This window comes from Mirounga leonina, unplaced genomic scaffold (genome assembly GCF_011800145.1).
Source record: "Mirounga leonina isolate KUSES-001 unplaced genomic scaffold, KU_Mleo_1.0 Mir_175, whole genome shotgun sequence".
Lineage (NCBI taxonomy): Eukaryota > Metazoa > Chordata > Mammalia > Carnivora > Phocidae > Mirounga > Mirounga leonina.
This window is the reverse complement of record NW_023270453.1, coordinates 32,426,720-32,439,750: the sequence shown is the minus strand read 5'-3', so window position 1 is coordinate 32,439,750 and position 13,031 is coordinate 32,426,720. Positions and strand designations below refer to the sequence as shown.

Sequence of the window (13,031 nt, the reverse complement as noted above, 5' to 3'; positions counted from 1 at the left end):
ATTCACTCGCTTGCTGGTGTCCAAGTGTTAAGTCATTCACGCGCGTGGGATCTGTCGGCACAGCCCATCCCCGCTGAGCTCTTGACAACAGTCCCGCCGTCGGCCTGCCCTGACTTGCATTCGCTGAACTATGAAGGCACCTGGGGCATAAACAGCCTGCTGCGGTCTTATGGCTGCCAGGGAGGGGTGGGGACCTCGGCGGGGCGGGAATGCTGTTTTTCCTTTGCTACCCAACATCTGCCTGCACTCCAAATTTGCTGCCGGCCTATGCTTTACCTGTCCTGCCTGCCTTCCTTCAGGAGGCATAAATTATAACCCGCCTCCCAACACACACTCTGAGAGTTGGGATCCAGGCTCAGCATCTCAGCATGAGATGATATGACCTCATGCTCCCTTCAGGTGCATGCACTTTGCCTGTGTTTGCACCCAAATGCAGAACAACAGAAGGGGGTGGATAGGGAAGTGAGGGGGTGTCCAGATGGCTTCATGATAAATCACAATAAAAATGGGTTGGCCAGGGATCCCCCCCCTCGCCACTAAATTCCCCCAAGAAATTGTATTTCTTCTTAAAATTCTTTGAGGGGTAATTCACATACGACAAACCGCACATACTTAAAGCGTACACTTTGATGATTATTGGCATATGTGGATGTTGTGAAACTGTCACAGCAAGATTCAACCCTAAATGGGTTTCCACGTGGTCCTGGCCAGTTTTAATTTTCAATTTGGAAGCCTTTTTTGGTTGGGGGGAGTGGGGGATTTGACCTCACCTAGAAGCCCAGGGCTCACCGTGTGGGGTCACTGATTGTATCTAAGAAATCAATAGCACTCCCTCCCCGCCATCCACACCCCACCCCCCAATCCACCTCTTCCGCAAGGAACAAAAATCCCTTCGACCAACAAAAGACTTGCGACTTCCAGTCTGACTCACCCTCAGTCCTGGAGCACATACTCGGGCTCTGATAAGAGGCAGTCAATCTGTCCTCCGTTTGTTTATAATGAGTCATGCTGGAAACAGGCAGCTACTTTTCTTCCCTCTCCTGTCATGGTTAGGCAAGAATCAGAGGCAGATACACCCCCATTCAAAGTGCAGTCATCCTTAAAGTGTCCAGCGACTCCCGCGGAGCTCTGTTTAGGACCTGTGACTCAATGGGGACCCCTGCTGGTGGAGACCAGGAGCGCCCCCGCCCGGAGAGGAAGGGGCCTGCCTTATTTCCCACACTCCAAGACCAGATCTTAGCAGCTTGTAGATTTGCAAGAGGGATGGGAAGAAACCGCTGAGTTTTCTGTGCATCCTGCCCAACATCTCCCCGCCACCCGACCAACCTGCACCCCCAATGAGTGACAGAGCTGGGCGTGAGTCACAACTTTCAGCCTATGCCCACACTAGAGTACTTAAACAGGGAATTGCTTCAGTGATGAACCTTCTCCCAGCTGCAGCCCGCCCCGAGGTCGGAGTCTGGGCCCGGAGCCAGCCAGCCCGCTTCCATAGGCCTGCGTTGTGAAGGCCCCCGGTTCAAAGGGCCCAAGTTTCGGTTCTTGTAGTCCATACCTCCTTGGCCCCGACTGAAGATTCCTACACCCAAGTCCTGATGGGCGCATGGGGCATGTTTCGATGTGAATTCATGTCATGATCGAGTCAACATAAAGTAGATTTATCTGCTGTCTCAATGTATTGCGGCAAAGTGCTCTGTTTGGGGAAGAAATCACCATAGCAACTCGGCCGCCCCAGTTACAGTCAGCTCAATGCGACCAAAATAAAAATCCTTACCAAGTCTCCGCGTTGGCTGGTGAGGGCTGCCGATCGCCGACTGTGTTTTCAGACCCCATGTGCAGGCACATACTTGGGGTTCATAAATCTGTGCAAAGGATGCTTTAAATAATAATACAAGTCTACAGCCAGGTTACAGATGGAGGGGGTTCTAGGCCACACCCCCTGCCAGCTTAAACACCCGGCGACCTCATTGCCAAACAGCAGTACTGTATTGTTAAAATAGAACATTTCGGAAAAGGGCTTATTGTTACTACTTGTGGCTTGCCCCTTCCAAGCAGGGGGTACACGGTGCTATAAATGTTGGTTTTTAAGAAGAGGCAAATCAATACAAAAATGGTACAAAAATGGGTTTTTCTGTGGGTGTGAAAGGAAGAAAAGCAAAATCACTCTTGTCTCCCTTCCTCTACCCCCAGGGACCCCCAACAGTGGGTTTTGGTTCCATTAATGATCTGCTCTCTCTAGCATCTTCTTCGGCTCTGCTCCTTCCTTCTGATCACCCACATGCAAGATCACCTTCGGAGTGCTGCTCGCCTGTTCTTCTTCTCCAGCCCCACCGTGCCCCGGCCTCCTCCCACGCCCGCCTGGTGTGTGCCCGCAGGCTCCCTGGAAGTGCCGCCCAGCACCACCACCAGGGCGCTCTGTGGTGTCATCCCTGTCCCAGTCCGAGCCTACCGACATGGCCCAGGCTCAGCTCCTAACCCTGTGGGCCACTCCTGGGAAATTCCTGGCTGCCTTTGATTCTGGTGGCTGTGAGAGATTCAGGATCTCCTCAGAGTCTGCCTCCTCTTTGTTCTCACCTCCTAGATTTGGGCATTTTCTGATGTTCTGTTTCATATTTTTTCTGTTAATCATTTATCTGATGTCCTCGGTTCTCACTTTTTTTTTTTAAGATTGATTTATTTTCGAGAGAGAGAGCATGAGTGTGGGGTGGGAACGGGCAGAGGGAGAGAGAGAGAGAGAGAATCTCAAGCAGACTTCCCGCCAAGTGCAAAGCCTGGCATGGGGCTCAATCTCAAGACCTAAGCGGAAATCATGAGTTGGATGATTAACCGACAGCCACCCAGGGACCCCACTGGTTCAGTGCAGACGCCAGCTACACCTTGAATTGAGAGTGTCTGCCCCACTATTGGTTATTTCAAAATCAGCTTGTTCAAAAGCGAACCTCACTTTCCTTACAAAATGATCAGGGCCTTTCTCTTTGCAGCATCATCATTTTCTGAGCCTCAGCTGAAACCCTAAATAATAATTTAGACTCCGCCTTGGCATTGATGTTCTTTGCCACATTCCTCTTCAATATCTGGCCTTCTTTCCATTTCCAAAACTCCGATCTTAGTTCTGGCTGTCATTCTCTAAGGCTTGGGTTGTTGCCACAGCTTCCAGAATGGTCTTTCCATCTCCAGTCCTTCCTTCTAGGTAGCAAGGTGCTGCAGAAAATCAGTCGGCTTTGGAGTTTCTGTCCCATCTCTGCCATTTGCCCCCATTGTGACTTTAATTTTTTACTCTTTCAGTCTTAGCTACCTCATCAGCAAAGCAGGGAAGAGCCCTACTTCAGGGTATAAGGACATAATAGGGTAAGGTACATAAAATATCCAGTACATTGTAAGCGCTCAACTAATATTTCCATTTCAAACTCACTACTGCCAGACCACAGTTGTAAAACAGACTTCTTGATCACGCCCTTCCCTTACTCATTCATTTTCCTGCTGAAATGTGAACAAACTCCTCAAGCCTAGCACGGAAGAGATCCCTAAGATATGGCCCCAGCGAATTGCCCCAAATCTGCTGTTGTCGACTCCTTCTTTAAACACCACCATTTCCCTCCCGGTTTCTTTGCTAATGCTCTGGAGGTGGATTTGTGCACACCACCCGCGTCTGTCTGATGAAATTGTAGCTGTGCTGCAAGACTCATCTTGAGCTCTACCTCCTCTCTGAGGCCCTTCTGGATCCCTACAGCTGGATATGAGGTCTTCCTCTGACCTCCGGAACACTTCTACCTCTCTTGTGGCATTTTAATTATTTTTCTTGCTCATGTTCTTTGGCTTCTCTTCACCATAAAGCTGAATGTCCCTTGATGGCATGGGCTTTTTTTTTTTAAAGATTTTATTTATTTATTTGACAGAGAGAGACACAGCGAGAGAGGGAACACAAGCGGGGGAGTGGGAGAGGGAGAAGCAGGCTCCCCGCAGAGCAGGGAGCCCGATGCGGGACTCGATCCCAGGACCCTGGGATCATGACCCTAGCCGAAGGCAGACGCTTAACCAACTGAGCCACCCAGGCGCCCTGATGGCATGGGCTTTTGCAGCATCAAGCCCAGAGACAGCCCTCTGCCCTCTGCAGTAAATGCCTTATGCCGAAAACAAACCTGCCCAGTCATGTTTCCCTTAGTCTATTAAGCTATCTGCTTCCCTACGCTTCTGCTGGGCGTCGCCCTTCCCAGAAACAAAGCTGCACAGAAAAGCAAATCTCTCAGTGAAAGGCATGCTTGCACCGACATCAAATTCTGTTGGAAAAGGGTCCCCAAATATCATTATCTTCATTAGACATGGTCTATTTACTATTTTCATGAATCCTGGGAAACTCTTGGTTGAAAGCACAAGTTGATTTTGTTTACCTGACTCCCAGGCCCCTGGGGAGCAGTCAGTGTTCTTCTGATGTAGAAATATTTTCGTCAGGCAAGTGGATCCTTGGGAATATCTAAAATTCCTCTTCTTTCTCATTCTTGGATCAGTCTCCTTAACACTCATAGTCAGTGGCTACACAGAATCAGACCTGGGATTAAATATTCAGTTGCATTTTTGCAAACAGAGAAACAGGGGTCTACTGAGCCAGCATCTTAAAATGAGCCTATCGTTCTTAAATATTTGATTGATAGTTTGTAATATTAACATCTTAGTATCAAAGTACAGTTCTTAAATATATATTTATATATATGCCTATGTATAGTATCCATCTTCTAGTTTATGAGGTTTAATTTTAGGTTGAATGAGGCTGGAAATACAGTTTTTTCATCATATGGGAGCTCATGTTGGCAACACCACTTGCAAAACATAATTTTTTCAGGAAGTTAGAAACATGACTCTCATACAAATAGAAAACAAACAAAACAAAACAAAACAAGAACCATTAGTCAAAGATTTTGTTAGATTCAATTAGTGAGGAAACCAGTAAGATGTTAGGACTGATTTAAAAGAAAATGAAAGACCCAGAGATTTGTAGCTGGTCAAATGAATGCAGAAATAAATTTGCTAATAAATGCAGAACTGGTTCATGTGTTGCTAGGTAATACCTTGCAATGCTACTGAACAAGAATCATTTGTATTGCTGTCAGGGCTTCTACACGTTAACCTCTATTCTCATAAAGTTGCAAAATAGTAAGAGGTCAGGAGCCCTGGAAATCAGATGACTCCCCAGGTGGCATATGCTACTAGATGACATCCAGCTCTTTTTTATTTTACGAGCAATCTCTGCGCCCAGTGTGGGGCTTGAACTCACGACCCTGAGATCAAGACTTGTACACTCTACTCACTGAGCCACCCAGGGTACTCGGGTATTCTCTTTGGCCGAGTTCTAAATTGTGCATACTTGCTTTTGACATTGTTAACTAAGAGAGGCGTGAAAACAAACCAATTTGCTTTTTCTGCGACATATCTGTAATTAGGTATTTGAAGGTGGACATAAACCCCTCTCCCCCCACCACTGGTCAGCAGTGTTTCATCATGGGCTCTGGGGTCAGACTGCTTGGGTTCAAATATGGTTCCGTCATCTACTACTGAGTGACCCTGGGCCAATGACTTAACCTCTCTGTCACTCAGTTTCAACCACAGCGAGAGGCTTTTCCGTGATATTACCTTTAGGTCTTTGTCATGAAGATTAAAGGGGATAAGGCACAAGAGCTCAGTAAATGTGAGTTATAGCACTACTCCTAAGAAAGGGTTAATTATTCTACCAGAGTCTTTATTCTGACATCAAAACATTTTGAAAAATAACCCGTCTTACGCCTTGTTAAAAAAAGGGATTGGTTCTACGTTTTCAAGCAGAAACCAAAATAACAAAATCATCAAAGTGAGCCAATTAGTAAACTAATTAAATAATTAAACCTAAGAGATTACAGTAAATTCTAGATGTGTCAAAAGGATAATTTACTTTCAACTTTGACGCTGAAGGAATAAAAAAAAAAAAAGAAAAAAGAAGATGGTATGAGTCAGGGGCAGCAGGAAATTAATCTCTGTTGAGTTAAGATGTTCCAAGCATTGTGCTTACCACATATTCATTACATGTCAACAAATGAGTGTTTTCAGAAGGAGAATAGTCTTTTTTTCTCCCCCTCCTTAAGGACACATGTACAAAATAAAAAGCAGTAAGGGAAAAATAACCCAAAGAAAATCATGCTAAGGCCTCAGAAAGTGGGTTTATCACGCATGTCAAACGCAAAAGCAGGGGTTTGGAAGAGCAGTTCGGCTTTAATCATTTATTCTGCACAACAAAAAACACATTAAATATTCTCTTCATTTTAAATTACATTTACCAACGTGTTGGAAATACAATGCGCTGGGAATACATGTCCTTTCACTATACATTGTTATTTTTACTTTGCCCACAAAATGCTGAGGAAAATACGGAATAAATACACATTTTATTAAAAACACACTCACATACAACTCTTGTTACAAATTGATATAAATCAGTTATGTCTCCCTCCCATCCAAATTTTGGCTTACATACCCTTAAATCAAAAAGCAGCAGTGGCGTGGCTTACCAAAAACCTGTGGATAAAGACGGTTAAGTACGGGAGTTTGAAATTGGACAGGAAGTAGCGATAAACCAAAATAGAAAGCAAAATAATGAAGAAAAATGACAATGCACATTGAAGTCTGGATATGTTTTAATATATTCAAGACTGAGAAAAGAACTTTCCTAAACTGTTGGTTTTTAAAAGGATGTTTCTAGGCTAAACTGAACACAAAGGAAAGAGAATTTCCCTAAAGTTTTCTGAGCCAAAGGAAAATCAAATTATGCTTGAAAAACAAAAGCAAAGACTAATGATGTCTGTCTCTCTCCCCCCACGCACTTCTTTGCATTTGCTTCAGTGTAGACTTTCCTGCTGAAGGCCAGTTATTAATTCTATATTCTGTTATCTCAACACAACCAAATCTAGACTTAACCCTCTGTGTCCCGATGGGTTGATGAATGGGACAATTATTTTCAGTCCCTCGTGAGCTGGGAAACTGCATTCTGGATGTACTCAAATATACAGAGACATATGGTCTCCTGAGCCCCAGACTGAAGAAGTGGCAACTTCTTGCCAAAAGGACATTATTTATGGCCACTATTACTATATAAAATGATTTCTTGTTGTACAACTTTAAAAAAATATCAAGAGGCACTATGATTTAAACAAAGTTGGAAACGTTTTCTCTCATCTTCCACACGCTCTGATTTTTATGCAAAAAACTTGGTAAAATAGAATAATGCTGATCTCAGGTTTTTAAAAAAAGGTTTTTAAAAAGCTAAACATGAGTTCATAAGTAAAAGGGATATTTACTATTCTGAAAGAAAAAAGGCCAAGGTAACAGTATGATGCTAGATAATAAAGTGATACATTAATTTTGCAAATTCATGCATTAGTTCCCTTGCCAAGGATTCTTAGACTGTAAAAATTTGTAAAAGAATGTGATAAAAGTCAATACACGATGGTTGTACTAAAGGCTTTCCATAACTGGAGACACACTAAAATATATTTATTTAGTTGGAAGGGGAAGTGGGAGTGAGAGCCTTGCGTCTATAATGAGCATTTTCGAATTCATTAGAAACTACCAGTCCTAATTCAGATACACATGAGACAGTGTACGTCTTCAAATGTCCAGCACGTACAACAGCAAAAAACAGCATCTGAGAGCCAGAGACACCGGCTCTCTAAATACAACGAAGGCTGTTTTCCATGTTGTACTAGATGACGAGGGCTGTTCAAAATGGCGGCTTTAAGTACAGAGCTGATTTCTGAAAGCTTAAGTTGGAGTGAAACCCATATCAAAAGATGTGCTATGTTCTGATCTGCCTTTTATGTAATTAAAGAACAATATAAGGCAGGTGGAATTCCACAAGAAAAACCAGAAACTATGTACCAGAAGCAGAAGCGCCAGACTAGGGTGAAGAAAAATCATAATAACCATCTCCTTTTGAGGAGCTATGTCGATTTTAATGTACTTTTCACTCTGACTGGACTCTTAAATACATAAAGAAGTGAAAATTAACACACGTACCTGACATCTTGTTTTCTAATCTCCAAGGTAGCTTTTTAACCCTCGGACAACATTTAGTAGCCCAACCCTTTATTCTATCTTTAACTTTTGTTTCCTGTCCTCTTCTCTGTTCCTCAGATCACTATACAGAATTCCATGTAACAACACGCTTCCCTGATACCCCTTAATTCATTCTTGTGGTACCTTGTATCGAGTTTGAAATCCAAATCTACTTTAGCAGTACCAATGTAGGTTAACCTACCCAGAGAACAAGAAGTCGGCATGGAAGGTTCAACTTGGAGAGGTCTGTTGAAAGAACTTCTGTGAAGGTGAAGACCATTATGTGTTATGTGGTCCAGTGTCTACTCTGAGCTCAAAGACCGTGACGAACAAAAACACGGCCGACACGGAGGAAACGTGTGACTGTGTGGAATGGCTAGTGAGACTGATGTCTACACCCACATCAGCTCTTGAGGTAGAAAATTTACTACTCATTACTAGACAGGAGAGTAAGACCTAACTTAATAATGGTGAAATATAAAAGTTTAAAAACGGCACAAAGATGCTATGAATGTCCCATATGTACACTTCAGTAAAAAGCTAATCTAACCCAGCCGGAAGGTTTGAGAAGGAGATGGACTTGTGAGTTTTTAAGTATGTATAGATTTCTCTGGAATTCTTAGATATTCTATGCATTGATCTTCCATTTACTTTTTAAGTCCTTTATCTCGACTCCAGGAAGGAAAACCAAATCTTAAAGACTTGGTGGGCCACTCAATTACTTGTGTGGGAACCCTCACAGAGATGCAAGGAGGCACTCCGCAGAGGGACAGGAAGAAGGGGGATCAGAGGGTGAGCTTATGCTGCGCAGGGAGAAGCTCTGGTGCTGGTGGTCTCAGGGCGTGGGAAGAGAGGCTCAGGGATGAGGAAGTCTTAAGAGACTCTAACTCGCCTTTCGGGCTTAGAGACCTCAGAGTTTGGAGGTTAAATGTTTGAAAAAGTGAGCGTTCCAAGGACTCCTTCACTTGCACCATCAATTTCTGGAAAGAGCGAATTCATTTCGGGTCTAAAAACTACCGGCTTTGCACAGTCGAGTCATAGTACGTGTCGCATATGCTCGGGGGATCAGGAAGTGAACCAGGGAGGTTTTGAGGAGGCTGTCTTACTCGGGCGGGCACCAGGAAGTCCCCAGGAATTTCTCTTAGAGGCAGAAAGATGGAAGAACGTGTTTGAGGACAATGTGGGAGAACTGGTGAAGGACGCAGAGGGGTTTCCTTCTCTGGGTGCCGGGGCGCCTCTGAAGAGGGTAAGAACATGATTATGTGTTCTACCGGTCTGTGTCAGAAACATAAATTGCTGCCTGTTTCAAGAACGGCCTTCTAGAAACACCGGCGGACACCTCCCCGGCTCCGGACCCACCTCACTTAGGAACGGAGCATGCGGACCCTGGCCTGGGCAGCGAGGGGAGGGAGGAGAGCAGGCGCGGGGCCGTGCAAACGGTGCCTGAACCTAGACTTCCGAGCGGAGGCTTGGCTTTGGCGCGCAGAGCCAGCAAGCGGGCAGCTCGGCTGTTAAGGGCCGGAGACGAGGCAATCGGGAACTAAGGATAAATGGGGACCCAGGAATGCCGGCAAAGAGCGGCCGGGAAGCGCGCTCTCGGGACAAGAGGACAGCCGTCACCGCTCATTTTCTCATCCTCCCCCTCGACGCGACCTCCGCGTAAGAGGTGTGAATGAAGTCATAGAGCTGCTTGGCATTCCCGGCGTTGCCCAGAATACCCGCCAGTTTGTCCTGCGACAGGCTGGCGAGCTCCGCGATGTTCCGCACGTGCTGCATCACGGCGCGACAGTTCTTGGCGTTCACCCCCGGCATCTTTAACAGGAAGTCCTGGGGGCCGGGACTGTACTTCTCCGACTCCGGCAGCGTTTCCGAATCCGCCGTGACGGCCACGGCCGTGGCCGCGTCGGGCTGCGGCCTGTTCTGCTTCAGCTCCTCGAACAGCTCGGCGGTGGCGTGAGGCGAGGGGCACCAGAGGACCCGCAGCCTGGGGAAGTGCAGCGTGAGGAGCGTGAGTTTGGAGCTGACGTCGTTGCCGGAGATCTCCTGACGCAGCGCGCCGCGGGACGTGAGGGAGAAGGGCTGGCGGGGGTCGAACTCGATGAGCAGCACCGGGCGCTTGTAGTAGCGGGACATGGACACGCACTGGCCGTACAGGCGGCCGTTGCTCAACGAGCCGACCAGGTCGCTGACGCTCTTGCGCTCCACGCACATTTCCGGGGTCAGAATGTAGTCCCCGACCTCCAGAGTCACGGGTTCGATGTCGATGCCCCGACGGTGGATCAGGGACGGCAGTTCACTGCGAAACTCACGCACATCCACGACGATAGTCTGCTGCGGCCTGCTCTGTTCCTGGCCACCTGGGAACAAAAAGCAGCATCTTAGGTGATGGCCCTGAGGAAGAGCTCCCAAAGATGGAGGAGAACAACTGAAGGTTAAAATCTGTGTTTCTGGGGCGCCTGGGTGGCTCGGCTGGTTAAGTGCTGGACTTGATTTTGGCTCAGGTCATGATCTCGGGGTTGTGAGATTGAGCCCCACGTTGGGCTCCGTGCTCAGCGGGGAGCCTGCTTCTCTCCCTCTCTCTCCCTCTGCTCCTTCCCCTGCTCGCTCGTTCTCTCTAAATAAATAAATAAATCTTTAAAAAAATAAAAAATCAAATCCAGTCTGTGTTTCTGTTGTCAACCTGTGATGCACGGTAACATAATACCCCGTGTTGTTACTCCTCATTTTTCTGTGTTTTCACAAAGGTTTGTTTACAGAGTACATAAAGGCGATTTCTCTTAAACTAAATAGAGCTGCGAGGAAAGTCATGATGATTCGTGAACACCAGCATTTGCTGTTGCCTTCCCTCTGCAGCTCCCTGGACGTCCGGTCCCTGATGGTCTCACTGCCCACATTCTACTGACCATCGCATTCCTAATTCCTATGACAGAGTTGGGCATGTACTAGACGCCTAAAAACGCTTGCTGAGTCAACTGCCTTAGAAGCGGTCGTGAAAAATGCTGGAGCCGTCAGTTCCTGTACCAGTGAGTCTAGACGTGGGAAAATGGAAGAAGCCGGTGGACCAGAACTTCCCACATTTGAATGTGCCCAGAACCGCCTGGAAGCGAGTTAGAGGAGGTTCTGTGTTCAGTAGGTCTGGGGTGGGGCCTGAGACTCTGCGTTTCTTACGACATCCCAGGTAACGCTAAGGCTGCTGGCTTATGGACAACACTTGTGAGGACTAGGGGCTGCCGCGCGCAGAATAACGGTCCCTTGAAGACTCCCATGTCCTAATCCCTGGAATGTGTAAATATGTTACTTTACATGGCAAAAGGGACACTGCAAATGTGATTAAATTTAGGAGATTGTTCTGGATTATCCAGGTGGGCCCAAAGGTCCTTAACAAGTGAAAGAGGGAAGCAGGAAGGGCAGAGTCAGAGCCACCGGCTCTGAAGGTGGAGGATGGGGCCAGGAGCCAAAGAGCGCAGGTGCCTCTAGAAACTGGGAAAGGCAGGGAGATGGAGTCCTGACTAGAGCCTCCAGGAGGAGCACAGCCCAGCTCACAGTGAAACCCGTTTGGACTTTGGAGTTTTACGACAGTAAGTGTAAGATAAGAAATGTACACGCTGTTTCAAGGCCCTGAGTTTGTGGTCAGTTGTTACAGCGGCCGCAGGGCATGACGACAAGGGCCCGGAGGGCTGAACTCCGAAGGACAGACTTCTGTAAATAGCATTCTGTGTGGCACCTACATGCTCAAATCTAGCTTCCTTCATTCGGCCTGGCGTTCTATATTCTGCATGAAATGTCACCAACCTATCTGAGTTAATAAGAATCTTCTTCAAAAAAGACCTAGATGCTCTGAGGCCACGTTTCCCAAAGTTCAGTCCAGGGACCACTCCCATCAGAAGGCCCTGAGGTGCTGACCCCGTTTCAGATGCACTGAATGAGAATTTCCATGGAGTGAGGCCTGTGGCTCCATAGCTTTAACAAGCCTCTGAGGCTTTGCCCGAGTATACCGGGTTTGGGAGGCTCGTGGCTTTAACCGGGCCCCCACCAGAGGCTAAGTCAGCTCCATCGTATTGCGCTCCTCAGGCCGCTTGGCTGACCGCAGCTGCTGCCATGGGGAAACGGGGATTCGGGAAGCGGGGGTGGGGGGGGTTTACTTCTGGGTCACGCTGCACTTGGAATTCAGCACGTCTTGCTGGCACGCCACGGTTCAGACACTGCACTGCAAGGAGGGAGCCACGCACCTGGGATCTGGGAAAGTGCCAAGAAGCAACACACGGAGGCAAGAAGAGAAGTGGGGATGTGCTCCAGACAACTCCTGTCTATCTGCGGTAAAGCGGCTTCTTCGGGTAAAAAGAAGAGCCTAACTGCCACTTATCAAAGTTTCTTTGCAAAAGTACATTCTGAATCTCAGCCAGCCAACCACATTTACAAGCAAGGCTGGACTGTGACTGATTTCAAGGTTGGGGCGCCTACAACGCAGCCCCCTTATCCTACAGATGAGGAGCCACAGCTCTGGGAGGGACATGTGGTTAGTTAAAGGCAGCACCGGCACCCAGTTTTACGAGTTTGTTGAGAAAAACCCCACCTCTGCAGAGATGCTCTAGGACCCCAGGGCCTCCGTGGCAGGCGCCGGGAATGCGTGGCACAGGGCGGGTCTCACCTGCTTTCCGGGTGTCGGTGGGAGCGCCTGCAGCCACGGAGCCCCTGACCAGCTCCGGATTTGCTTCGCCCCTACCTTCCCTTCCTTCAGGGACCACCATGCTGGCCTTCTCCCTGGGGCGGAAAATAGTTTAAACACTTTGTTGAACGAATTCCCAAATTCCAGATTTTAATCTTTTATAGATTCTAACATAGAAAATGGCCACAAGAGTGTCAAGATGAGAAATATGTTAGATAAATAAGTACAGTAAATATACACAAATGAGCGACAGGTAAAGGAAGGAGAAAGAATTTCTTGGTTGGGTGCTACT

The 13,031-nt window shown here is 47.1% G+C and overlaps 2 protein-coding genes across 2 annotated transcripts in view; both read right to left on the bottom strand.

The window, feature by feature from the left end:
- Positions 1-1,019, bottom strand: part of MRTFB (myocardin related transcription factor B) — a 271,910-nt gene extending 270,891 nt beyond the window's left edge. Inside the window, exon 1 of the mRNA XM_035022304.1 lies at positions 932-1,019. The gene's annotated coding sequence lies outside the window, so the exon portion shown is untranslated. The remainder of the gene's footprint in view (positions 1-931) is intronic.
- A 5,195-nt stretch (positions 1,020-6,214) lies between these two features.
- Positions 6,215-13,031, bottom strand: part of ERCC4 (ERCC excision repair 4, endonuclease catalytic subunit) — a 30,551-nt gene continuing 23,734 nt past the window's right edge. Inside the window, exons 10-11 of the mRNA XM_035022301.1 lie at positions 12,722-12,834; positions 6,215-10,430 (exon numbers count right to left, since the gene is read on the bottom strand). Of these exons, the coding sequence (XP_034878192.1) occupies positions 9,697-10,430; positions 12,722-12,834 (847 nt within the window). The 3' untranslated portion in view covers positions 6,215-9,696. The remainder of the gene's footprint in view (positions 10,431-12,721; positions 12,835-13,031) is intronic.